This window comes from Momordica charantia (genome assembly GCF_013281855.1).
Source record: "Momordica charantia cultivar OHB3-1 chromosome 4 unlocalized genomic scaffold, Mcharantia_2.0 BLBB01000004.1, whole genome shotgun sequence".
Classification (NCBI taxonomy): Eukaryota; Viridiplantae; Streptophyta; class Magnoliopsida; order Cucurbitales; family Cucurbitaceae; genus Momordica; species Momordica charantia.
The window spans coordinates 4,528,034-4,554,073 of NW_028275162.1; the positions used below are offsets into that span (position 1 = coordinate 4,528,034).

Sequence of the window (26,040 nt, forward strand, 5' to 3'; positions counted from 1 at the left end):
TTTAACTTTTATCTAAATTTCGGAAAGAACATGGAAAGAAAGTTCGAAGACCTTTTTTCTTTTTAGGTTATAAAATTTGGCTAGAATTCCGAAAATATTTTTACACAAAGTATGTTATAAAACAAAGAAAGCAATGGTAAATGAATTCAAGTTTTACAAACTTAATTAAGATTTTTTAAACATCTCCAAACAAAAAAACATTACCAAAGAATCCATATATGTATAATTTCATAAGAACGAAGAAGAGGAGCATGATGAAATTAATTAAGGTGTGTAATGATGAAAAGAAGGCAAAGTTGGGGATTCCATGCCATAAAAAAGTGATGCATTTATTTGAAAACAAAAATACAAACAAACAAAAAGAAAAAGTTAGAATAAGGTCTACATGCATATTCATGCAATTTAGAATATTTAATTTCTTATGATTACTTTCTCCTTTTCATGCGTGACATTTGGGGCTAAGAGGGGCAAAAAGTGTGACTACTGAGGTAATATAAGAAGTGTGAATAAAGAACGGCTCCTGTCTCGTGCTAGATTTATAGACAAATGGGTATACGAATGAATCAATATCAAACATCAAAATAAGAGAGTTTTTCTGGATAGTATAAATATGGAACAAAAAAAACTTAAAGAATTGATACGTATTATCTGTTGCACAAACACAACATTACAGTAAAAGAGCATATATGACAAAATAGTGTGACGTGTAAATACTGCAAACTATAGGGTCTAATTTGTAACTTTTTTTTTAAATACAATCATTTTGGTTTACTTTCGTAGATTATTGACGTAAGATTTGAATTTGGGCTTCGACGTTGAACATTCCAACAAACACTGTACATGCAAGGATTAGTTGTACACATTGGTATATATGGTGTTAAGCTCAACACCCGTCGATATCTAAGTTAGACAAACGACTCAATTTAGTTGGTTTGGATGGTCGGATGATCCGACCTATATGGCTCGACCTACGTCGTTTTTTTGAGTGAGTCTAGTACGGTAATTTCACCGCTAAGTAACAACGTGAATTTAGATTATCACGACTCTTTTTTTATTACATGATTTAAATACAAATTTCACACAATTAGATTATAAATTTAATAAATCCAAACTTATTAAAATGGTGAAATGTGTATAAAAGTCAATGACACGAGGGGGATTGGTTGGTGGCCAAAGTCCACATTTTCGGCCCAAGCTGGCCTCACTTTTTTTGTGTCGGATCTCATCTACCAATTTCCCTCTCCTACTACCACTCATTTTTTATTTCTACCACTTTTTTTTTTTTAATTCTCTTATTTTCTTTTGTTTTAATGCATCTTTTTCGTTCTCTAAAATTTTGGAAAATATTTTCTTTAATTTATAGGTCTCAAAAATTTATAGTAGTGATTGGTAGGAGTGTTAAAAAAATTTGATCAGTTGGAAAATTCAATCAATCCAATCTAAAGTGTATTGTAAAGTTGTTTAGATTAGGTTGAGTTTAAATAAATGAAAATTTTAGGATTAAGCTGGTTCAAATATTTACTCAAAATAAATTTGGGTTGAAACAAACAAACCCGGACTTATTATTAATTTTAGAATAATTTGTTTTTCTTGTCATAAAAGTATATATGGATATATTTATTTTAATTTTATTTCATTTAATACTTCTGCATAGTTTATTAATTTTACACAAAAAAAAAATTATAGATTATGTATTCTCCTACAAATTTTAAAAGTAATTTTCAGTTTTTTGTGTAATTTTCCATCCTATTAAATAAACATTAATTTACGTATTTTGATTATATATAGAAAAAAAGTAAATAGATATTTAAGATATTAGTATGTACTTTTCTTATACACTATTTTGAATGAATCATTTGAATAACTCGACCAACCAAACTCAAATAGTTCATGATTGAATTTGGTTAGGTACATTATTTAAGAAGAATTGTTTTTATTGAATAAATTTACAATCCGAATAATTCAGTGTGATCTAAAAAATACATCAACATAACCCATGAACACGCTTACCCTGCTCTACCTTGGTATAATGTGATAGTTAAACATGAGTATGTGTCATATTTTATTAATTTTATAATAATTATGTTGACGTAATATCAAAAAGTTAGTTACTTATGTACCTTTCGAGATTTGTTATATTAATAATTTTGAAATTTGAAATTTAAATTTTAAGATTTTTTTTTAATGTCTTTTAAAATTTAAGAATTTTTCCCTTTAAATGGAGATTATCGATGGAGATGTAACCATTGAAAGGGAGATCTGACAAAGAATTAAAATTTAGTTGAGAATTTCTTTAAAAAGTAATAATAAACCGCTAAAAAAAAACATGGAATAATTCTCTGTGGAGAACTCGATCCTGCGAGGAATCTCATCGAAAAAATTAGCCATGGATTGAAAAAGAAAGGAGGGCGGGGCTACCTCTTGGTATAACACCCTAACAACTAATAAGTATTTAATAAAAGTTCAAAAAAAATCAAATTTAATTGCTCTTTATTTTATTTTTACTTTTTTTTTTTTTTAAGTAAACCTACTCTGATAATAGTTTTTCCTTTAAAATATGATGACACTTATGGAAGCTTTTACAACCAAAATATCTCATATAAGTTTAAATTCTATTGTCATAACTTTTGTATTTACTTCATTTGAGTGAATATTCTACTTTAAAAAAAAATCGATTGAATATTCTATTTAATCTTTAAAGGAATATATTTTATTTTAATTTTGAACTTTACATGAAAAAAAATTTCCTTTTTTATATGAAAAGCTAATTTAGTCCTTTCCATTAATTTGTCGTTAATAACTAAAATAAAATCTCTTAAAATTTAGAAAATAAAATAAACTAAACACAAAAATTATTTAATTCTATTATATATATATAATAGCTAAATGTTGATTCATTTGGACCAAAATCAATACATATATTAACAATGTGAACTCAAAATATTTATAAATATAAAAATGACTCAATTATAACATGTGGCTGATTGATTCATTAAAGGTGTCCTTGATTTTTGTCTTATATTTTCTTTTGAATGTCAAAGTTTAAAAACAGTTGCATGTGCATCCACAACAACCCTTAAATAATGGGTCAATTGTGAAAATTCTAAAAAATATGGGGCCATGTAGAAAAGTTTCATCCAACACCTACCATATTGAATTTTATTTTTTTATTTATTTTTTGGGGACTTGAAGAGTAAATTTTTGTACTACTATGATAATATGATACAACAATGAGTCATCTCAAATATGATAGATTTAGGGTTTGAGAAACTTTTTCAATGAGATCTTAGACCTAGTTTTTTTTTGAAGTTTTTCCTTTTATTTTCACAAGTTTCTTGGAGTTCTATTTTTAAAATGTTCATTTTTCTATCATGATTTCAATACAACACTACACTGATCATTATATTTGTTGAAATGTTATATTAAAGAATTTTTCGTTACGTGTAGAATTTATGTTAAAATTTTGAAAATAAGAATCAAAATTGGCACTTTTGTTAGAGTATATAGACTAAAATTACACAAGGACCATTGAAAGTAGAAGAATCAAAATAAACATTATGAAAATAGAGACAAAAATGAACTACAGCTTAAAATACTATTTTAACCTAACATTGTTTAAAGAAAAATAACATTTTATTTAGAATGATAAATAATTAATCAAAAGAGTAAGTAAATTAAGACTTGGTAACGTTCCCGTTTCTTGTTTCTCGTTTCCAATTTTCTTAATAAATCTAAGCATTTTACGACTAATTTTATTTATTGTTTCTCCTTTTTTTAGAACATACAATTGTATAGAAATTTTGGGAACAATCAAAACAAGTTTCTTTTTTCTTGTTCTCATTTCCAATTTGTTCCAAAACATAAATAAAAAAGATTATTTATCATACTTGAATTCTTGGAGGTTGAAACCATGCAACACATTTTTCTACATTAAAAATAAAGAAATAGAAACAAAAAGACATGAACATTATCAATCGAGCCATGAACTTTTGTCAGTTTCAAGAACGGGTGGAATAAAAATGCCTGTGATCTTGTTACAGTTTCCCTTCCAAAAATAAAAGACTATTTCAATATATATATGTGTGAACTTTTCTCATGATTAGTGGGGTGTTAAAAATGTTGAGTGCAAAATAGAAGAAAAGAGATCAAAGAATGAACTGAATATTACTCGAAGAAAAAAAGAAAAGGAAAAAAAGAGGAAGAGAATCAGAAAATAAAGCTAAAAAATAACAGACTGTGCCACAGCCAAAATTGCAACAGAAGGGAATAAGGATGGCTCTATCCTCCTCCTGTGGTGATACTTGTGGCACAAAATGATGATGAACACTTGCTGAGGATGCTATATATACAGCCTTCTTCTTTAGCTTGCCTGCCTCTGTCCTGTCGAGTATCTTTCATTTACTTTTCCGGTAGTTTGCGAGTAAAAAGCTCTCATATGGGCTTCCGTGCAGTGCCTTCTGGACATCTTCCCAGTTCTCTATGTGGTTCGACAGCGGGCCTCGGTGTATCTTCACTTGGCGACTCTTCAACTTCCTCTGTGGAACCCTCAGAAAGTTTTGAACATCTTTTAATTTCTGCAACCACAACAAGAGTTCGTAAGAAAATGGCCCTCCACCAAAATGAGGAAGCCCAGATGGGGACTCGGTTCGTGGTTTTAGTAGTGTCTTACAGTGCGGTTACTAACTACGTCTTCGTAATACAACACGATGTGCCGAGTGCTCTTGAAGTATTCCAGTGCTTTGGTTGTTGTCTCTTCTACTTGCCTCAAATTGGGTATCAAGAGAGTGGCATTGATTACAGGCTTGTATTTTGCAAGTATGTTTGCCTGAAACATTTCTATGATATTTTTTTAGTGTGTTTGGGAGAGACTGGAAAAGAAAACAGATATTGAATGAGAGGATAAAAGAGCAAAACCTCATGGTGTGAATGCACATGAGACTTGTGAGTTCCATTCAACAACTTAGCATCTCGATCGTAAGAATTTGCAAGTACTGAGATCATTCTGCGTAGGAGGTTTCTTCGGAATAGGAAAATAGCAGAAACCCCACGACGTTTGAAGTACTCTACTATTTCTACATGGTGCTGCATCAACCCCTGCAAAGATAGAGATAGATACAAGCAAGGACACCGTTATTTTTCATCAACATGATCAAGGATTCAAGAGCTCAAAATAGCGACATGTCTCGGTTTGTGGTAACGCCAGGAAAGGTCAGTTCACCTCACCAAGAATAAACATAGCATGCATGTACATGATCCACCCGCACATTCAGAGAACTTGAAACTCAGGTCTTAGAAAATTCAAGGAGATTTGAGGCTAACACAATCTTTATTCCACGAGCAAAAGAATAATACTTTTATGAAGAGAAAAACAAGTAACATAGTCAAGGTCAAAGTCTCTTTTTCCCCCCTTTTTTTCTCGTCCTAATAAGAAACTAGAGTTCATTAAAAAGAATGGAAGCATCAGGGCAAGTTGCACATAATCATGCACACAAAGGGGTTACCAATCCGGTGAGTCAAAAATTAGGATAACAAGAAAAAAAAAAGGCGTATCAGATTTGGTGTAGCTAATATGATTTTCATGATCTATAGTTTCTCTTCTTTCTCTCTCTTGACCAATGCTCCCGCTTCCTTACTCAAAAATCCTCCATTGTGACACAGGTGTATCAAGATAGACAGTAGGTTGAATATAGAAAGAAGAGCTCCTATTCGACAGATTCCAAGCAACCCAACCTTAAAAAGTCCAGCATTCCCCCCAACCATCGTCTTTGACAGATTTTGTACTATTGAGATAAGACAACATATCCCCAGCCAGCATTATAACTTATAAGACCTGCCTCTATTTTTATTGGAAATTCGCAATAGATTGTACTATATTGCTTCTTCCCCTTAATACTTCCATGACAATATTTGAAGCTTGGCTCATACACCATCCTCAACCCCTCTGAAACTTGAGGGTAGAAGTACACAACCTTAATTTTCTAAACAATGAATTTTGTTTCAAAAACATAACTCCCAGATCCTGGTACGTTGAAAATCTTAAAGGGCATTGGAGTTTTCCGCATCGTCTAGTAGTCTAGGAAAGCTCGTCCAAGTTTGTTTAAACATAAACATCAACAAGACATGTACAAAAAATACAGTAGCTCGAATAACTGAAAGCATCAACCAAACTAAAAAATGCATCAAACACATTTAGCTACAGTGAAACTTTTAGTCTCTTACAGCAGAAATGCAGCAAATAATTAGTTGCAAATGCCAACCAGAATGAGTTGCAGCGTTCTATTATTAGTCCAAGGAGATATAGGAATAAAGACTCCATACGAAAAAGGTGTGTGCTTACACGAAATCATGATCCACATATAACATATAAAAATTAAACAGAGCAAAACTCTTTAAAAGATAAATAATTAAAGTACATTTGTTTACCCTACTGTCATAACAATTACAAGTTAGAAAAAAGGTCAATGAATGCAATTTTTCATGCAGCAAATATTCCAGAGGTGATACAACCAAGTATCAAAGGAGAAAATCTCCCAAGAACTCTAAACCAGAATATTTATTAATGATCAAAATATTCAAATACAAAGGATTAACCATCCACTTAATGGAGAATTTAAGCTAACTAATCAAACTAAGTCAATTAACTAATGACCACCTAAAACAATTAATAGTTCTAATGAAAATTTAAAAACTATTAATTATTCATATAATATGCTACATCAAGAGGCTCACTCATAACAGTGTTCTATGGAGGCGTTCAGTATTAGTATGCCACACAATAGAGATTGTTACTCTACGATGGATGAGGTTTTGTTGCATCATCTCTTTCACACAATAAGGACAGAGTTCTTTGGCATGCTTGTTCTTTTGCTATCTTGTGGGCTATTGAGAGAAATAATAGAATTTTTAGAGGCTTTAAGAGGTCTTGAGAAGAGGTTTGAGCTCTTGCTAGGTTTAATGCCTCTTTGTGCAGTTCAGTTTCTAAGGCCCTTTGTATTCACCAATTCTCTTTTGGATTGGAGCTCTTTTTAGTTCGGTTAGTCCAAGTCTTGTTTTAGCTTCTTTTGTTGGACCCTTTTTTCATGTCATTAAATATTCTCTCATTTTTCTCCATGAAAACTCGGTTTCTCATTAAAAAAAAAAAAAAAGGTAATAAAACAAGGCATCAAAAATCAACTCGGAAACTAATCAAAATGGAACAATATTTTAGTGAAATAGATAAGCACATATATAATGTTATCACAACGATGTAAGCATCATGCAACGCAAGTGCTGCACATGAAAGTGAAATGTACAAATGAAACTAAATGAATTAAGAGTACAGTTGTTACCTGATTAAGCATCCACTTAAGGCCAACAGCTGCAGTGCACTCATTTTTCGAGGCACTACTAAACCAGTCCAGATTGTAAACTTTATCCAATGTTTCAACAATGGTTGAAATATTACTTCTCCTAACTTTAACCGAGAATATCTCTCCATTGGAGCTTATGTTAGTATGATTATTTAATAATGTCTCAAACCAACCACTGCCTGATCTCTGCATCGACAAAATGGCAAAATATCGAACAGGGTGGCAAGCGCACTCAGCCCTAGAAACGTGCAGAAAACTAAAAGTTATCAATTTATTCAACTTCAAAACTAAGTCAAACCACATAATGGATGTTTCTTTTACCTGCTAAATGTTGTAGGCTTAGGAAAGTGCACGAAAGGAACGTCTGAAGGATCAATACGAGGCTTTGAACATGGCATGTCAATCACCTGGACTTTCAAAAATCCAACCTTCGAGCTGGTGCTAATTTGCTTCAGGCAAATTGAGCATATAAATACACCACAGACCATGGCAAAGACTAACACAATCATCCTTAACATCAATGGGGATTTCTTGGGAACCTTTAAAATAAAAGTTTCCTGCCATTATGAAAATCATTGTGATGCAAAAGCTACAGCCTATTAATCGGAGATTGGAGCCAAACAGATTGAGCTCCCAGACTTTCGATATAAAAGATTGGATAAAAATTAACTATTTTAGCTTAAAGGGTCGACATAGAATTACTCAAAAAGATCCTAGGATTCAACATGTACAAGCTACACCTTCAAAAACATGGTTTTCACAGGTGCAGAGAGGGAAAATAAGAATATAATAACCAATTCCCGGAGCCAAACAGATTGACCTCCCAGACTTCAATAAACATTAACTATGTTAGCCAATAGGGTCAACGTAGAATTACTCAAAAACATCCTCGGATTGAATATGCACATGCTAGACCTGTGCAGAGAATATAAAAACTAATTTATGTTCCCAAAAATAGAAGTATTGATCTCAAATCCTTGGTATAAAGAAATCAGAAATGAGAATGGGAAATCCAAGTTGGATTACGAGCTCGAATATAAATACGAAATTTCAGGAATAGAAGCTAGCTTAACCAACGCGCAGATCAAAGACTTTTCACATGACATAGATTAGAAATAAACTTTTTTTTAAAAGAAAAAAAAAACTCAAAGATGCTAATAACCCAGGAAAAAGACAATAAGACATGAACGTTAAAAGGGGTGAAATGTGTTCTTTTAGGCATTACCTTGGTCAAGAAACTGGGATCGTCCGCCATTGTTTAGAGGGTAAAAAGAAAAAGAAGGAAAAGGGCATTTGGGAGCTCAGAATCTTCTTCGCTTTGCCTTTATTTTCTTTCTGGGACTTCCCCCTCCCATCGCTCTCCTCTCCTCAGTCAAATAACAAAAAAGAGAAAAAAAGATGAACAGAGAGAGAAAAAGAAGGGGGGAAAGGGGGAAATCGAAGAAAGAGAAATAGTGGAGAAAAGGGGGAACAAGGAAAAAGAAAAATTTATGGGTTTTGAGGCTTTCTCGTGAAGAACGAGATGATTTTGAGCTTCGACCGTTGCAACCTCACTTCGTTTATTTTTTTTCTTTTTTTTTTCTCTTTTGATTTTGGTTCTTGGCTTTTCGGATTTGTTCAGCCTTTTTGCCTTGGACGCAGTCTCTCGTACGGCTCGGCAGATTCTTCATCTTCTTCCACACAAAACGACAGCGTTTTGCCCTCTCCTGCTCTGTCTTTTGCTTTTTTTTTTTTTTAAAGTAAAAAGTTCGACTTTTTTTATTTAAATAAATGAAGGTGGCAAATTCGTGCCGTCCAACTTTAAACAAATTTGATTAAATTAGGTTTAAATCTAGTTTTAGTTTTAGTGTCTAAATTTTTAAATTACTTATTATGGCATGTAAATTTATAGATTTGTTATATTCTGATTTTTGAACTTTTAAAATATATTTTTCAGTCTTTTTTTTATTCAATAATTACATGATGTGGATTAAATCATCATTTTTTATGGTAGAGTGTTTGTTTTTCGTGCATAAAATCTCTGTTTAAGCACGTACGATGAAGATGGGGAACATTTTGTCCCCGTCATCTAAATAGGTATGGGACGGAAAATACATTCCCCATCCTCGTACTCGTACTCCTATTCCATTTTTTATATATTAACAAATTTATTATGATATGTTTACATTTTAACACTTTTATAGGGATAAATGAACTAAGATGAAATAGTATATTATATTGTTTTATTAGATCGTTTGATAACTTTTTTTTTAAATGAGAATTCTCCAAACGTATCTAGCTATGGATTTCACAGTATAAAGTAAACATTTAGTTATACATTTCTTTTAAAGAATTATGTAATTGATTAATTATTTTAAAAGTTAATAATAATAAAGGGTAAATAATTAATTTTCCACATAAAATCTTTGCCCCGACACAAAATATATTTTGCAGGGATGAGGATTGAAACGAGGTTCTCCATCCCCACATAACAACTCTCGATGGTACTAGATGTATCGACAAACTATTATGTCCTAGTCCATAAATTTATGAAAAATAATTATTTTAATTCTTATCTTTATTTTATAACAAATCAATGACGTGACTTTGATTAAGTATATTAATATCTTAATGTGAATTTGTATTTGGACCACATAAATTGAAGGTGAATATTAAATTTGTGGATATCATAAGGAGAAATTTAATCTAGCAAGATTTATAATAGCTATTTTTAACAAATTTAAGAAAATGAAAATTTAAACCATTAAATATTAAATAATATTTTTAAATCCCGACATAAAAAAAAAAGGGAAAAAAAAACTTAATAAGTTATTACAAACGTGACCTTGTCTGATTATTTGTTGGATTTGGACTTTGACTGCGTCTTAAAATAGACATGAAATTTTGTCAACACAAAATAATAGTAATAGAGACGAAATTACATAAATAGCATAACAAAAATTTTATATTTTAATTTATAGAAAATTAGTTTTGAGCTTATAAAACTAGCAAAGAGATGAAATAAGGAGGAAAGGAATAATTTATTTTTAAGTTATATTTTACCATAATTGCTTATATAAGTTAAGTGTTACGTATGATGGAGATCGAAATTGTTCTTTGCAAGTAGAAAATTCCTTTTTTTTTTTATTTTTTACTAGTAATGATCCGATTCATATCTGTAATTGTTGAATTAATATATAAAATGGCCTTAAATTTCATATATAATTTATTCTCTATTATGAGAATTGTGTATTAACAGTTTTTAATAGAATCCTATAGATTGTTTTTTTTTAACGATGAAAAATAATTTGGCTAGGTTTATTATTTTTTATTTTATTTGAGATCAAATAAACACTGCATTAATAAGAAATAGGACCATTAAGGATAAGTTCATAGTAGTGGTGATCACAGAGGTCACGAGTTCAAATTCTCTCACTCCACTTGTTGTACTAAAAAAAAGAATAGTGGTGATCCTCCACCACACCTATGTCGTCGCCCACCTTCTCCTCCGTCATCTTTGCCCTTGGACCATGGAAATCTTCTAAAATCAGGACTCGAAAAAGATGAAAAGTCATCCCAATAGATCACAAGCGAGTGCCTTCTCAAATTTGATACCTGAAAACTCTTTGAAATATTTTGATAACGAAGCTATGTTTCTTTTGATTTATTAGCCCCAATTGGCACTATCATCTCCCGATAGAAGGATCCTCGAAATCCAACCATCATCTGCCACCATAGAAACCAGCGGGGAAGAAGGATCCTCCCCGAAAATCTCCTCCAAACCAAAAAGAGCCCCATGATATCTCAAATCATGCAACTTACTCCTTGGAAAAAAGAAGAAGAACGACAAGACTACAACAAAATAGAGAGAAATGCAATCTAAAAAACTCAATAAAAAACTGAGAGAAAACGTGTCCTTCTTAGAAAAGATAAGGAGATGAGAGAAGGAGGCCACTGGCCACCCCCTCCCCATTAATTCACTTTCAATGAGCAAGCATCTAGACAGAAATGCAAGAATTTGGCTAGGTTGTCTGCAAATGATGAGGGGCTTCTAAAGTAAATATAAATAGTTTAAAAAAGAAGAGAGATGTTATCACAAGACCTGGTACATTTACAAAATTGGACTCTATATTTTTATCAAAAAAAATACATATAACTCCACAAACCTAATACATATCAAACAAAAACAAGTATAACTTAGTGGTAATTGACGTATATTTACAACCAAGAGGTTATGAGTTCGATCATCCACCTCTACATGTTGTGTACACGATGAGCACTTTAAAACATCTTTTTGCGATTTATTTTGTATAGACTTTTAGTTTAACGTTCCTATTCAGCGGGCGTGGTTATTGGCAAAACGCATTGTCCAAGAACGTGCTGTAGGAGTAACCCATTACCTGGGTGGGATACTAGTCTTTCTAAATTACATTTTACATTTCACATAAAGAGGCAAACGAGACTCTCGATCAAAAATTGGTTCTATAGCACACATATTTTTGAAAACTCAAATGCTTGGAGGAAGAAATTTTGTAGCTTGGTGGGTCAAATTTTACGGTTCTTAATTCTTATCAGCAAAATTTCCCTTACAAAAGAGAGAAAAACAAAGAGTTTGAAAGTAATTGGGAAATATCTTGTTATCTCAAATTGTGAATTGACAGCGCAATCTGCCCAATTCTTCGATTGAAATTAACCAGAAATTTTCTCAGGCGAGTTTTAGCGCCACCCGTAAACCTCCCATCCTCTCACCGCCAGCCATTAAACCCCATCTCCTCTCTCTGGAAGCTTCATCAAATTCCAGTAATGGAGAAGTCGGTTCTACTCCGTTCTCTCTCTTGTTCCACTATGGTTTGCAATAGAATCCTCTTCCGCTCTGCTCACCGGTTGTCTTGCTCCACATTACCGCCGTGTTCGTCGTTTGTTCCGAGGAAACTACACCGTTTGAATCCCGGCCTCAGCAGAAGATCGTTGCCGCGTCGTCAATGGAGATTACTGCCTGCGTCTTCCCCTTCTTGTTCGCTCCACTTCAGAAAACAGTTCTCGTCCCTGGCTCCGCGTGCTGTCGCTGCTTCCCCTGCCCACTCCCCTCCAGGTTTGGTTTAATTTTCATTTCTGTTTTGTTTTTTTGAATTACATTTCAAACCCAGTTCGTGGAAGCAATTTCGGAATACTGCACTTGAGTTTTGACTTGTAGCGATAAGTAGACTTCAGCGTCTTTTTTATTTTTTCTGAGCATAGAGTTTGCTGAAGTTTCGGACGAGGTTGCTGAGAAGCTTGGATTCGAGAAGGTCTCTGAGGAGTTTATTGGTGAGTGCAAATCGAAAGCGGTGCTTTTTAGACATAAGAAGACTGGTGCGGAGGTGATGTCCGTGTCGAATGATGATGAGAATAAGGTCTTTGGGATTGTATTCCGTACACCACCGTAAGTACACTTTGAGTTTCGACTTTACTGTTTGATTGCTTGCTATCATTTTTCATGAAAAACCAACTGACGAATGAAAGAACAGAAGAGGAGCTATAGGAAAATACATACTCATTCTTAGTTGTTTACTTTAAATCTTAAGTTGATCGAGGCGCATCTAAGTTATAATTCTCACACAGGAATGATTCCACTGGAATTCCGCACATATTAGAACACAGTGTACTGTGTGGATCAAGGAAGTACCCAGTGAAGGAGCCATTTGTTGAATTATTGAAAGGAAGCCTACATACATTTTTAAATGCATTTACATATCCTGATAGGACATGCTACCCAGTTGCTTCAACAAATGCAAAGGTAATTAGTGATATGCTGAAGTCACAAATACAATTGTTGTGGTTGAGATGGGAAAACTGTTCAGTTTTCAGCAGTCTGGAAATGACTTTGTTTTTATCTGTAGGATTTTTATAATCTTGTTGATGTATACTTGGATGCGGTCTTCTTTCCGAAGTGCGTGGAGGACTTCAAGACGTTTCAACAGGAGGGTTGGCATTATGAACTAAACGATCCATCAGAAGACATATCTTATAAAGGTAATATCCTGTTGCATATACTCGTTGTCGTGCAATATTTTCTCAACTGGCACAAGAGAAAACGTTGGATTCTTTTTTTCTTCACTAAAGCTTTTCTTAATGGTAGGGGTGGTGTTCAATGAAATGAAAGGAGTTTACTCACAGCCTGACAATATCTTAGGACGTGCTACTCAACAGGCAAGAACCATTTTGTTTTTTTATCTCTCTTGGTTTTCTTTCCCCCTCCTAAATCCTGGAACCTTTCTTCATGTTGTGCCTGTAGTTTTGATCAGAAAAATGGTGTCTGTGGGTCTTTATGATTAGAAGATTTCAACTTTTTTATCCAAGTAGCATTACCTTTGCTAGAATAATCCATCATTGAAAGCTGGAAAAAAAAAAGAAACCTTAGAATACCAGCTCTAATTCCGTGAATATTACAAGGATAATGGAGCAAAAACTCATTTGCTTGTATGTCCATAATGGTCGTGTGCAACCTTCACTAAGAGTCATTTAGAATAGGAAAGAAAAGGTAGAAATGCTACCCTACCCATCAGAAATACAACTACAGACAGAAGTCAACATAAAACCAATAACAAATGTATGAATTAATCTTTCAAAAGCATATCCAGCTAGTAGCCACTTGATTTGAAGTAGATGGAAATGAGAGAAATTAAGAGCCCATTTTACAGTTTTCCTGGTAAAACAATGCTCAATTATGGCCATTCTTTCCAATCCCTTTAAATCTTGCACAGAACAAGAGCCATATAACTTCCGAATGTTGAGACATTGATAAAGAATTTTGAATCTAACCTTCTGAAGAGTCTTAAAGGAAGAGAAAATTCTGGAATCTTTCCCAGAAGAGCCTAAAAATATTTGAGTGTCAGTACATGGAAAGAGAGGTATTTCTCGAAGGGCCCTAAAAGAGCAGGTAATTCTGGATCTCACATATCTTCATAGGAAAATAGTTACTAGATTGAGGATACAAGAGTGTGATTGCTTGAAAATAGTATTTCCAAAATACTAGAGAGCTCTCCTGCAAATTCTGGTACCAACACCTTGCAGCCCCCTCATCTCGAGCCCAACAGTCTAGGTTAGATTTGAGGAGGAACTTTCCAAGGTTGCATTTTTCCTACGAACTCTAGGTTGGGAAGGTGAACACAAACAAAATATTGCTCCCCATCAATCTGTCCCGTAACTACTCTTTCCTTTTTGTATCTTGAGTGAAAAGGTCTATGTCTCCATTAAAAAAACCTTATTCTAGAAAAGATCATACATCTTATCTGTTTGACTTACCATAGTCGAGGATTAATTTGTGTTGAGAAAGTCATGCTTCTGATAAAAATAACAATAAGTACTTTTTCAATGTATTGGAGTAAGATGATAAAACTATTCTGTTTGTATATATAGCTGGTTTTTCATTGATTAAAGTTTGGCAGGCTCTTTTCCCGGATAATACATATGGAGTTGATAGTGGAGGTGATCCACGTGTTATTCCCAAGCTCACATTTGAGGAATTCAAGGTTATTTTCTTAGCATACTATTATTGGAATTGATTTTAAGTTTAAAATGTAGTCAACTTTCTGTTTTCGAGATAATTTTTCTGACATGATCTATTTGAAACTGTTGGTTGGGCAAGATGGGCCTACATTATAAAATTGTAAATGCTACACACACACACAAATGTTTTTGTTTATGTATGTATATGTACATAAGCATATATTACTCTTGATGCGAGAAATAAAATTTATAAAGAATGATAAAGTACCAAGAATGTTACTGGCAAATGTAGCACAGAAGAGAGAACTGTAAAATGATCACTTCTTGATAAGTGTTGTGCCGATTGATGACTCAGTTACAAATTATCTCAATTATCTTTGACGATAATTAAAAAAAAAGGGTATATTTTAACTCTTACGTGCCTTTTGGTTCCAGGGTTGTTGAACTTTTTGTTATTTTATCTCTGTTAATTGTTGTGTTATAGTTGAAATAGGACTGTATCAGACCCTAACTATCCTTTTGTGCAAACTTAATATCTATCCTACTTATTTAGCTGATTAACTTTATAGAGCTGAATCTCAAGGATTATGCTAACTGATTAGTTAAAATTCTAAAAGGATAGTACTCTCTCTCTTCAATGATGTGCACGTACGTATGTACGATACCTTTCCCATTGAAGTTAAACTGCAAACCTCATTCTGCCCACAAATTCCTTCTGTTTGGTTTATCTTGAAGTTATATGTTCTCTTTTTGTGTTTTCTTATTCTTTAAACTTGCAGGAATTTCACCATAAATTTTACCACCCAGGAAATGCAAGGATCTGGTTTTATGGAGATGATAATCCTATTGAACGTCTTCGCATCCTCAAAGGTAATCAATAGCCAAAAAAAGAAAAATGAAAAAAAATTAAGGCAAGTTAATCTCCATGTTCATCATTTCCTTTTTAAATTTTAATGACGTAGGTTTTATTTGAATGGAAAGTGCAAAGATGTTTTTTTTTTTTTTTTTAACAAGAAACGAACTTCTCAATTGAATTGATGAAAAGAAACATAAATGTTCAGTGATACAAACTCTCGAAAGAGTGAGAATAATGTAAAAAACATAAAACTAATATGAGGACAGAAAGCTCCCCAATTAGAACAAATAAGAGAAGGAGAATAATTCCCAAAAAGAGTTGACAAAGAACACCATTATGAGGCTTTGAATTTGGCTATACTAAACCGCTCATACGAAGATTTACGGCGGTCCTCAGAAATTATGAGATTCCTTTCAAACCATAACTCATAAAGTAGTGCCTTAATTGCATTAAGCCACAGTAGACGCCCTTGGGGAGACAAGCTGAAGCCGAGATGTAGTTGAAATCTACTATGACATTGGTATGAATATTCTTGAACCTGGTCATTGCTGACACCTTTTCTTTTAAATATTTCTTTCTTTCAACGAAACCATTTATTGTCAAAAGTGTGAATGTTACATTATTCTACCGAAATCTAGTCTTTTTCTTTTCTTTTTTTTTTCTCACTAAAAAGCGCACAAAGATAGTGAGACACCAACATGCACACATACAAACAGAGTTCTCATCACTGTGAAACAGTAAAGTAGCATATTGTTTTTCAAGAAAACATCTTTTCATTCATGTGGATCTTTACATTGAATTGCTTAACATTATTTCTTTTTGTCTAATGAAATGAGAATTTCCTTTTGGTTAAATTACAATATTAATCTTTTGTAATTTAGTCCCCATATGTTTTTAAATCTTTATTATTGTTCCTATCATTGGATTAAAACTTACTAGACATTCTTGCCATAAAGGAGGAATAACATAAACCAAACGTGACAAGTAATTTATAGGTGTGCATAGAGGAGCTCCATGACATTACATTTTATTTTATTGATGGAAGAGTTTGAGAAGTCATATTAGTTTAAAAACATGAATTTGGATTGAATTTAAGGCATTGTTTTGATTGAAATGGATGGGGGCTTGGTCTAATCCTATTTTTGAGGGTAAATAATAATGTTTGTTTGATTTTTATAACTCCTTTCGGGATGCAATCACAAATAATTTGTCACTTTGGATTTGTATTTCTCCTTATTAATTGCAATGGTGCCTAGTAACTAAAGTTTTTTTTTTGTTTTCTGTTTTTTTAAATAAACCAAGATTTCATTGAGAAATATAAAAGAATATACAAGGGGCATAAAAAAACAAAAAACAAAAAACAAGCCAGGGTAACCACCTACAAGAAGAGACACCAATTCAAAAGAATCAATCCTAACTGATAATTACAAAAAGTATTGGAAACCAACACCCATAAAGAGGTATTAAATCTAACTAAATCTCAAATTTCTTCCCAAGACTCTCCACCCCGAAAAATTCTACTAATCCTCTCAATCCAAATACCCCACAAAATTGAAAAAAAAAAAAAAAAACCTGCCACAACGTGGCCCATCTATCTCAAAAAGGGGGCAAAGCAAAACTTCCTCCACCATTGTTCTACACTCCTTGTTACAAGCCAAGGACACCCTAGAAACCTCCAAGAACCGACTGCAAATCGACTGGGCAAACTGGCAGTGACAGCTCCATAAAATATGGTTGAGGCCTTCAGAAGCACTTTTGCAAAGAAGAGGACCAAACACAAAAGAATAATGCCTTTGAATACGGTCCATGGTATTAGCTTTTCTATATAAACCTGCCAACTGAATCATCTTCAAAATTTTAACCTTCAAGGGTGAGGCGAACAACGAGGCATTAGTGGAGGTGATGGAGGGTATGGGAATTATAAATTATAATTAAGGTTAAATGATAATAACAATAATATAACTTTGAAGGGTATGGGAACTATAAATTATAATTAAGGTCAAAGCAGAGGTACCAAAAATTCTTTTATTTGATTTTTTTGGTTATTGACTTTTGTCAAATATTGACTAGTCTCTTCATCTCCTTCATCGCAGAATATCTCGATATGTTTGATGCAAGTTCAGCTTCCAACCAGTCTAAGGTTGAGCAGCAAAGGCTATTTTCAGAGCCGGTTAGGATTGTTGAGAAGTATCCTTCTGGTGACGGAGGTGATTTGAAGAAAAAACATATGGTCTGCGTTAATTGGTTGCTCTCTGATAAGCCCTTGGACTTGGAAACTGAGCTTACCCTTGGGTTTTTAGACCATCTTATGCTGGGAACTCCTGCTTCTCCATTGAGGAAAATCTTACTGGAGAGTGGTCTGGGAGATGCCATTGTTGGCGGGGGGATTGAAGATGAGCTCTTACAACCACAGTTTAGTATTGGATTGAAGGGTGTTTCGGATGATGACATTCCAAAAGTAGAAGAATTAATTCTAAATACCCTTAAGAAATTAACAGAGGAAGGTTTTGACAATGATGCAGTAGAGGCTTCCATGAATACCATTGAGTTTTCCCTGCGGGAAAATAACACAGGATCTTTCCCTAGAGGGTTGTCACTTATGCTTCGATCCATTGTAAGCTATAACCAGCTCTTTTTATTTCCTAATTTTAAGCATCAAATTTATTTTTGAAGTTCGATGGCTAAAAGGTTTTTAAAATTGAAATCCATAGGGCAAATGGATATATGATATGGATCCATTTGAACCATTGAAGTATGAAGAGCCTTTGAAGGTCTTGAAAGCCAGAATAGCTGCAGAAGGACCGAAAGCTGTTTTTTCTCCTCTGATAGAGAAATTCATCTTGAACAACCCTCATCGAGTAACTATTGAGATGCAGGTAAAATATGCTTAATCTTATCTCTAAGAATTTCACTCACTATGTCACTAAATTTGATTTTATCTGTTGTGATTTTGCCCCTCCTTTCACAGCCCGATCCAGAGAAAGCTTCTCGTGATGAAGCAGTTGAAAAAGAAATACTGCAGAAAGTTAAAGAAAGCATGACTGAAGAAGATCTTGCTGAACTAGCACGTGCTACACAGGAATTACGGCTGAAGCAAGAAACACCTGATCCACCAGAAGCTTTAAGATGCGTTCCATGTCTTTGCCTTCAAGATATTCCTAAAGAACCTATTCGTGTTCCTACAGAGGTAACCATATCAGTCCATGTTTGAATTCAGTGGACAATCTGCATTATGGTTTAGTTTCTAGGCTCTTACTCTTTAGTATGATCCACCTGTAGATTGGGAATGTAAATGGAGTGACCGTTTTACAACATGAACTCTTCACAAATGACGTTCTTTACACAGAAGCTGTTTTTGATATGAGTTCATTGAAGCAGGAGCTTCTTCCTTTGGTACCTCTATTTTGGTAAGTGGTGGAACTTTATTTGTCTGTTGGTCATTGCAGATAGCTATTCATTTTTTTTTTTTGGGATGGAAAACCAAACTAAGAAACATGAAAAATAAGGCCATTCAAAGAAACCAGCCCCACAAAAGGAGTCCTCAAACTAACGGTGCAGAAGATGACTCCAATCTAGAAGAATAAGGCCTAATTTTGAATCTTGCAAGAGATCAATGACTGAAGATTTCTTGGGTGCCTCTAAGTTGAAATTCTTAATTTATGAAATCTCTTCAGGGAATTCCAAAGGCAGATGTGAGAAACATTATTTAGGTCTTTTTTAGGGCATTTCGCTAGAGGATGTTACATACAGAGATCACCCATGGTTTGAACTTCAAACCTTGTAAGCCAGTTCGACATAAGGTTCAGTTTTGCAGGCAATGGAAAGGTTACAAGAACCTTATGGAAAACAGTTTCCAGGATAGGAGAGAAATATAAACAAGAAAATAAGTTTAGATACAGCAATTTTCTCACCAAAATAGAGTTTCATTTAATTATTTCAATTTGAACCCAGAGATTCACAGGATCACAGCCTTGGATAAAAGAACTTTTATCTTTGAGCTTGTGGCTTTTAGAAAACGTAATATTTGTTACAAGAAGAGGGAAAAATATGCATAAGAGCTGTAACAATAAAGCATTGTCTTATATCCAAAGAAATGATAAACAGAACATTTTGTTTGTTTATGCTCCTTCGAAGTTAAAATATATAGAAATGTTTTAAGCTTCTCTGTCCTTTTGGCAGTCAATTATGTTATAGATGATACCAATCATGGAAGTTAATCTGAATCACATTGTTCCTTGCTTTTCTTATAAGTATATATTTTTGACTTTCAAACGTTCTTGGCAGTCAATCATTGTTAGAGATGGGAACAAAAGACTTGACTTTTGTGCAACTTAATCAGTTAATTGGAAGGAAAACTGGGGGGATATCGGTTTATCCATTTACATCATCTGTGCGTGGCAATGACAAGGCATGTAGTCATATGATTGTAAGAGGCAAGGCTATGGCTGGATGTGCCGAAGACTTGTTCAACCTGGTATATAAATTCAAAATCAGTCTGATTTTGTTATTATTATTTTTATTATTTTTATTTGAAATATGTACTGCAGATATTCTTTGCGAATTTGTCTTTTGATTTCTGCATTGCCACAATGTGTAGTTTTATACTGCTCTGTAGTTGAGCTACTTATCTTTACTATTAATTTTTAATTTACAATTCAAAGTTAGCTGCTTAATGATAATTAATAGAATAACCAATTCGTTCCTTTTTATGTTAGATGAACTGCATTCTTCAAGAAGTACAGTTTACAGATCAGCAGCGATTTAAACAGTTTGTATCTCAAAGCAAATCAAGAATGGAGGTACATCAAATAAACAAATAAAATGCTGATACAGCTTAATTGTGATATGTAAAGTACTAATGTGATTAAATGTGATATGTATCAGAATCGGTTAAGAGGTAGTGGTCATGGAATTGCTGCTGCTAGGATGGATGCGAAGTTGAACATTGCAGGGTGGATCTCTGAACAAATGGGTGGTCTCAGGTTGGGATTTTTCAGTATTTTCATGTTTTTTTCATCGTTTATTTTTGGCTTTTCTGATGACACTGTTATCGTGCCGCTCCTTGTGGCCATTCAACTCTGTATGTGTTATGAACTCTCGTTAGGATTTGACATAAGGTCTGGCAATTCATCTGATGGTTTTTCCTTGAGCTAAATGAGCTTTGAATACATTGCATGGGTATATGCATGTGTCGTGTTATTTGAGATGATGCAGAAAATTCAATATATTGATTTCAACCTTCTTTTATTGGTTTTCTTGTTGTGTATAGTTATCTGGAATTCCTGCGAACTCTCGAAGAGAAGGTTGATAGTAATTGGGCCGAAATTTCTTCATCACTTGAGGAAATCCGCCAATCCTTGCTTTCAAGAAAAAATTGCCTAATAAACATTACTGCTGATGGCAAAAATCTCACAAAGTCAGAGAAGTTCATTGGCAATTTTCTCGATTTTCTTCCTAACCAATCTGCCCTTAAGAACAGCACTTGGAATGCCCGGCTTTCTTCAGAGAATGAGGCCATTGTGATACCTACCCAGGTAAGTGCATTCTTTTTATCAGTTTGTTTTGCACAATTTTGCCTCAATTATTTGTTAATAGCTACCTCCTCCAGGTTAATTACGTTGGAAAAGCAGCCAACATTTATGAAACTGGCTATCAACTTAATGGAAGTGCCTATGTTATTTCAAAGTTTATTAGTAATACTTGGTTATGGGACCGTGTTCGAGTAAGTGGAGGTGCTTATGGAGGTTTTTGTGATTTTGATACTCATTCAGGTACAATTTTCTACTGTCATTTATCATTGCATTTAGTACCAATAGGTAATCTTACCTTTTGTGAATTGTATTTGTAGGAGTATTCTCCTTCTTATCTTACCGTGACCCAAATTTGTTAAAGACACTTGATGTATATGATGGAACTGTTGATTTTCTGCGTGAATTGGAATTGGATGAAGATACTATAACAAAAGCCATAATTGGAACCATTGGAGATGTTGATTCATACCAGCTTCCTGATGCTAAAGGTTACAGTAGGTATGGTGACACCCTGCCCAAATTTCTTCTCGTCATATAATCAGTCTGTTCTTTTGCAATTCACCCTGTAGTTATTATAAATTTCTTTCTGGCTTTGGCTAAGTTTTGTGATTAAACCTCACATACGGAAGTTTCTAGGCAGATTTTGTTTGCATCAGGATCTTGTATCTGCCTGCGTAAACAAAAAAATAAAAATAAAAAAATAGTAAGAACTTGTAAAAAATAGCATCCAAGAAAACATAAAAGAATGATTCCTCTTGAAATGCTATTATACTAGCATGTGTATTGGGCATCCTCCTGACATCAAGTTATTCTAGTATTCATTGTGTACTGAAGGGCTTAAAGATGCTAAAAAAAGGTTTGAATATATTTAATCATCTGTAAAGATCAGCAATGTTGAAAAGGATTTTCTCCCTTAATGATTATGTCCTTCGTATATATTATTTCGTATGGATTTCAAGGCAATTATTTCCCTCTCTTTGTTTACCACCTGGAAATTTTAAGGCAATTATTTTCATTTTTGGGCTTTTGTTTCTCTCTAGTGTTTGTCCATTCTGTTCGAATTTTATTTACTAATATATCTTTTGTCTCTTCAGCTTGTTGCGGCATTTATTAGGAATTACAGAAGAAGAAAGGCAAAGGAGAAGGGAAGAGATTCTATCAACCAGGTAAAAAATGACTCTACTGGCTAGTGTTTATTTTAGTAAGCAACCTGTCAAACCTTGCCCTCGCAATACTGAGTTCGGCAATATTTTGGCTTGAAGATTCTTTTAATTTACCATGTCAAGGAAGAAAGTCAGTTCCTAGCCGAGCTGCATTTAGAGGTTTTTTATAAGTCCCGTTTGTCAATTTGCAAATCATAAAAGGTCAATATCCTATTCATCATCATGAGCTGAATTTAGAGGTTTTTTATAACTCCCGTTTGTCAATTTGCAAATCATAAAAGGTCAATATCCTATTCATCATCATTCACTGTCTTCGCCTTTCACTCTCATCCACAGACATGGGAGTGTTTCTCCCACCTTCAATGTGTCTAATACAAGAACCTAACAAGATAATTCTCTCAAGTTCCTCACCAAATAATATTAATAATATTCTCCAAGATGATCTTCTCCTCTCCAGCCACCCTTATTTATAACCACTCACCCATAACTAATTACCATGCTAATTACCATACTGCCCCTTCATACTAACAAACTAATAATATTCCCTATACTCCTAATAGGATTCTCATAGTCTGATAAATGTTTTCTAAATTTATTGACCATCACTGATTCACTTATTTGTATTGGATCTATTCTTGTAAGGAAATCCTGAGGTCACTTCAATAGTTTCCATTATATTGTAGAACATGAGTTTAGAACAGAAAATAGAGTCCTTGTCCTTGAAACCAAATATGGAGTGAATTTTCCATCACATCGTGCATCAGTGCTCTAAGCAAGTTTCACACCCAAATATCTTCGATTACGTCACATTCTTCTATTCTCATTAAAAAAAAAGTATATTCTTCTATTGGTTTTCGGTTTTCCGATTCTCATATTTTGGGATAATTCCAAGATTATTACTATAAGGATTGAATTCCAAGATTATTATGGGATATATTACCGACTCAATTGTTCCCAGTGTCTAGAATTTCTTTTTTGGATAAGAAGTGTCTCTAGAATTTCATCTCCCAAAATTCCATACTTTTCAACTCCTCAAATTCTAGAAATACAAATGCACCTTCCATATATCTGCTCCTATGGTTCAATTGGCAGCAAATTCCATTCCACAACAGGTTGAAAAAGACTTCATGATTTGGGTTGGGGTAAGCTCTTATTACAAAATTCTAGAGTGGCGGAAATTGTTTAGCATTTGACATTTTACTCATGCGGACACTTCAGAGAATATAATATTTAATGAAAGGCACTATTGTCATTTTTTACTTTTAATTGGGAGAAGCTCTAAAGCAAATGTTGCGCACGAGAATATCATGTTTAATGAAAGGCCCTCTTGTTAATTTTTACTTTTAATTGGAGAGGCGCTAGAAGCGAACTGTTGCTCACGAACTATGATTTGACATTTAGTTAAGAAGAGCAGATTTTTTCTTTTTCTGGTTTAGGTTTTGAAATCCCAAAAGGGAGGAGTTATTTTATTTTATTTTTTATTTTGATGTGAAACAAATATTGATATGATGAAATATAAAAAAGGGGAACCCCAAAGAGCAGGGATTAAAAAAAGTCCTCCAGTTCATCAGAAGTTCATTTAAATTGTGGTTGGAGTAAGAAGAGAAGAAACATTTACATCAACTTAGTGCTGTGAACAAGACATAATCCTGAAAATTGTAGTAAGACTGAAATTTGCCATTTAAAGTCATGCTAACACTAGAGAAAGGCCCTTATAAATTGAGTCCATAAAACCTCCTTGTTTTGATGCTTTGAATCCTATTTTAGTCCCATGTATGATTTGTTTTTCTCTTGAACTTCTAAATGTTTTGTTTTAATGTAGCTCATGAATTTTGCATAGTCTTTCCCATTAAATTTTCATATAGTCATCCAACAGAAACCGGACACTAACATGTCTTTTGTTCATTTACTTGAGAGTTGATGTCTATATAGACAAGTATTTGACGCTAGATGTTGTGGGTCATGTAGTCGTTTTTTTTTATTATTATATTCGTGAGTGTCCGGACCAGCTTACATACACCTTGACTAATTTTATGAGACAATTGTTTGACCCTACTACATTTGGTTGTCAAGGAAACACAGGAAATTAATTCCTAAGTAGGTGGTCATCACGGGGTTTGAACTCATTCCCTCTAAATTATTTTGATTTACCTTGTCCCCTTTAGACCAATGAGCCAACTCATATGGTTGCGGTGGATTATGTCGTGTGTGTAGCAAGATAGTTTGTTAGGGACGAATGGACCCTTAGATTTGTTAGCAAGAATTGGACATTAGGTAAGGGTAGGTAGGTAGTATTGTGATAGTGTTGGCTCTCCTGCTCAAGAAGGGGAGCTGTTCATGTTCTTTGAATTATCTCTCTGACTCTCTCTCTCTCTCTCTCTTTTTTTTTGGTTGATAAAATCTTTCAATAGAATTTTAAAGATAAAGTATTATTGTTTGGTTCCAATTAGATAAAATAGTCCTTTACAGGCTAAAATTGAACACCTAAAAATATGGGGACTAAAATATAATAAGTATGAAGAATTATGATTTTGATAATAACAAAAAAAAACTTTCAAAATTGTAAGAAGGATTGTTATGGACAGATTGTTTACAGCATCACGTTTTTTAAAGTTATCAACAGACTTGCATCATTCATTGTTTTCCATGAAAAAGATAGTCTTGAGGCATTTCTAAGGACAGAATAACTCAATGCCATTACTTTATGAATTGTCAGATATCTTGATTTTTCAATTGCTTGTGAGGAAGTATGTTACACTGTCTTCTATTACGTAGATAATATAATTTTTAAAAGATTGTTCGAACTCATTCGAATAGATCAACAGTTCTTAAGAGCTTAGACCATGTTTCCCGAGTTAACTTGTGAAATAGTAGTCTGCATAGAATAAACACCTAAAAAATCCATAAATTCTGTTGGTTCATAGCTGATGTTGTAAACTGGACTAATTCTTCTCTCTTTTGTAACACTTGACAATTTATGCCCATTTCTCTCCCAACAGCTTGAAGGACTTCAAGAACTTCGCAGACACACTCGAGGCAGTCAAAAACAAAGGAGTAGTGGTTTCCGTTGCATCTCCCGAAGACGTCGAGACCGCAAACAACGAACGCCCCAGCTTCTTCCAAGTGAAGAAAGCCCTGTAAGGGAACCTCCTAGCTTCCAAAATCAACAAACAAAGAGAAGAACCAAATTGATTTCAGAGAGAAGGAAAAAAAGAAAGGAAGGAAAACAAAAAGGTACCAACTAGCATTACTGATTCATTTTCCCAATACTGTTATGACATGAACAAGATACTACATTCTTTCAGAAAAAATGAATAGGAGGAGACAAAAAATAAATATTTGAGCAGCTGGGAAATGATTTATGCGTACGGAATGGGATTTGATAGTTTCATCATTTTATGTGCTCTTAAATGCTGCAGTGGGCTGTGTTTATTGATATTGAAGAGAAGGAATGGGTGATGCTATTTAATTGTTGCGTCTTCTCTATTCACTTGCTCTGTCTTTCGCCCCCTCTCAATTAAATAGAAAGATGCATATTTATATACACATTCATTTCATTTTTGAATTCTCTTGGTTTCTCATTCATTTGGAAATTTAAAGGAATCAATGTTCAAACCAAGTTTAATGGCTTTTATTGAATGGTACAACTTTTCCTTTTTCAATTTCCATTTGTG

General features: G+C 33.7%; 2 protein-coding genes across 4 annotated transcripts; one reads left to right on the plus strand and one right to left on the minus strand.

Annotated features, from left to right (window-relative positions):
* Positions 1-4,046: 4,046 nt before the first annotated feature.
* LOC111008013 (uncharacterized) lies at positions 4,047-9,024 on the minus strand. 3 transcript variants are annotated; one of them, XM_022280591.2, is made up of 6 exons: positions 8,575-9,024; positions 7,671-7,888; positions 7,329-7,587; positions 4,915-5,094; positions 4,670-4,825; positions 4,047-4,574 (listed from the first exon to the last, which is right to left on the minus strand). In XM_022280591.2, the coding sequence occupies exons 1-6, from the start codon at positions 8,602-8,604 to the stop codon at positions 4,395-4,397; spliced, it is 1,023 nt and encodes a 340-aa protein (XP_022136283.2). In that variant the 5' UTR covers positions 8,605-9,024; the 3' UTR covers positions 4,047-4,394. The 3 variants fall into 3 exon arrangements, with proteins under 3 accessions (XP_022136283.2, XP_022136284.2, XP_022136282.2); XM_022280592.2 differs by having other exon boundaries at positions 7,671-7,798; positions 8,575-9,021; XM_022280590.2 differs by having other exon boundaries at positions 7,671-7,906; positions 8,575-9,020.
* A 2,830-nt stretch (positions 9,025-11,854) lies between these two features.
* Positions 11,855-25,910, plus strand: LOC111007574 (presequence protease 1, chloroplastic/mitochondrial). The gene is made up of 19 exons (XM_022279981.2): positions 11,855-12,420; positions 12,567-12,750; positions 12,930-13,104; positions 13,208-13,340; positions 13,447-13,517; positions 14,756-14,839; positions 15,596-15,686; positions 17,766-18,286; positions 18,384-18,548; positions 18,641-18,859; positions 18,952-19,079; positions 19,957-20,146; positions 20,388-20,471; positions 20,557-20,654; positions 20,942-21,206; positions 21,281-21,443; positions 21,521-21,701; positions 22,298-22,369; positions 25,366-25,910. The coding sequence occupies exons 1-19, from the start codon at positions 12,132-12,134 to the stop codon at positions 25,505-25,507; spliced, it is 3,255 nt and encodes a 1,084-aa protein (XP_022135673.2). The 5' UTR covers positions 11,855-12,131; the 3' UTR covers positions 25,508-25,910.
* The last annotated feature ends 130 nt before the right edge of the window (positions 25,911-26,040 follow it).

Excerpts from the sequence above, each read along its gene's own strand:
- LOC111008013 (XM_022280590.2), bottom strand. The coding sequence starts at position 8,604 with ATGGCGGACGATCCCAGTTTCTTGACCAAG. Across the intron at positions 4,826-4,914 it reads ATGTGCATTCACACCATGAG|GCAAACATACTTGCAAAATA; the intron begins GTTTTGCTCTTT and ends GAAATGTTTCAG. Across the intron at positions 4,575-4,669 it reads ACGTAGTTAGTAACCGCACT|AAATTAAAAGATGTTCAAAA; the intron begins GTAAGACACTAC and ends TTGTGGTTGCAG.
- LOC111007574 (XM_022279981.2), top strand. The coding sequence starts at position 12,132 with ATGGAGAAGTCGGTTCTACTCCGTTCTCTCTCTTGTTCCACTATGGTT. Across the intron at positions 13,105-13,207 it reads TTGCTTCAACAAATGCAAAG|GATTTTTATAATCTTGTTGA; the intron begins GTAATTAGTGAT and ends TTTTATCTGTAG. Across the intron at positions 22,370-25,365 it reads GAAGAGATTCTATCAACCAG|CTTGAAGGACTTCAAGAACT; the intron begins GTAAAAAATGAC and ends CTCTCCCAACAG.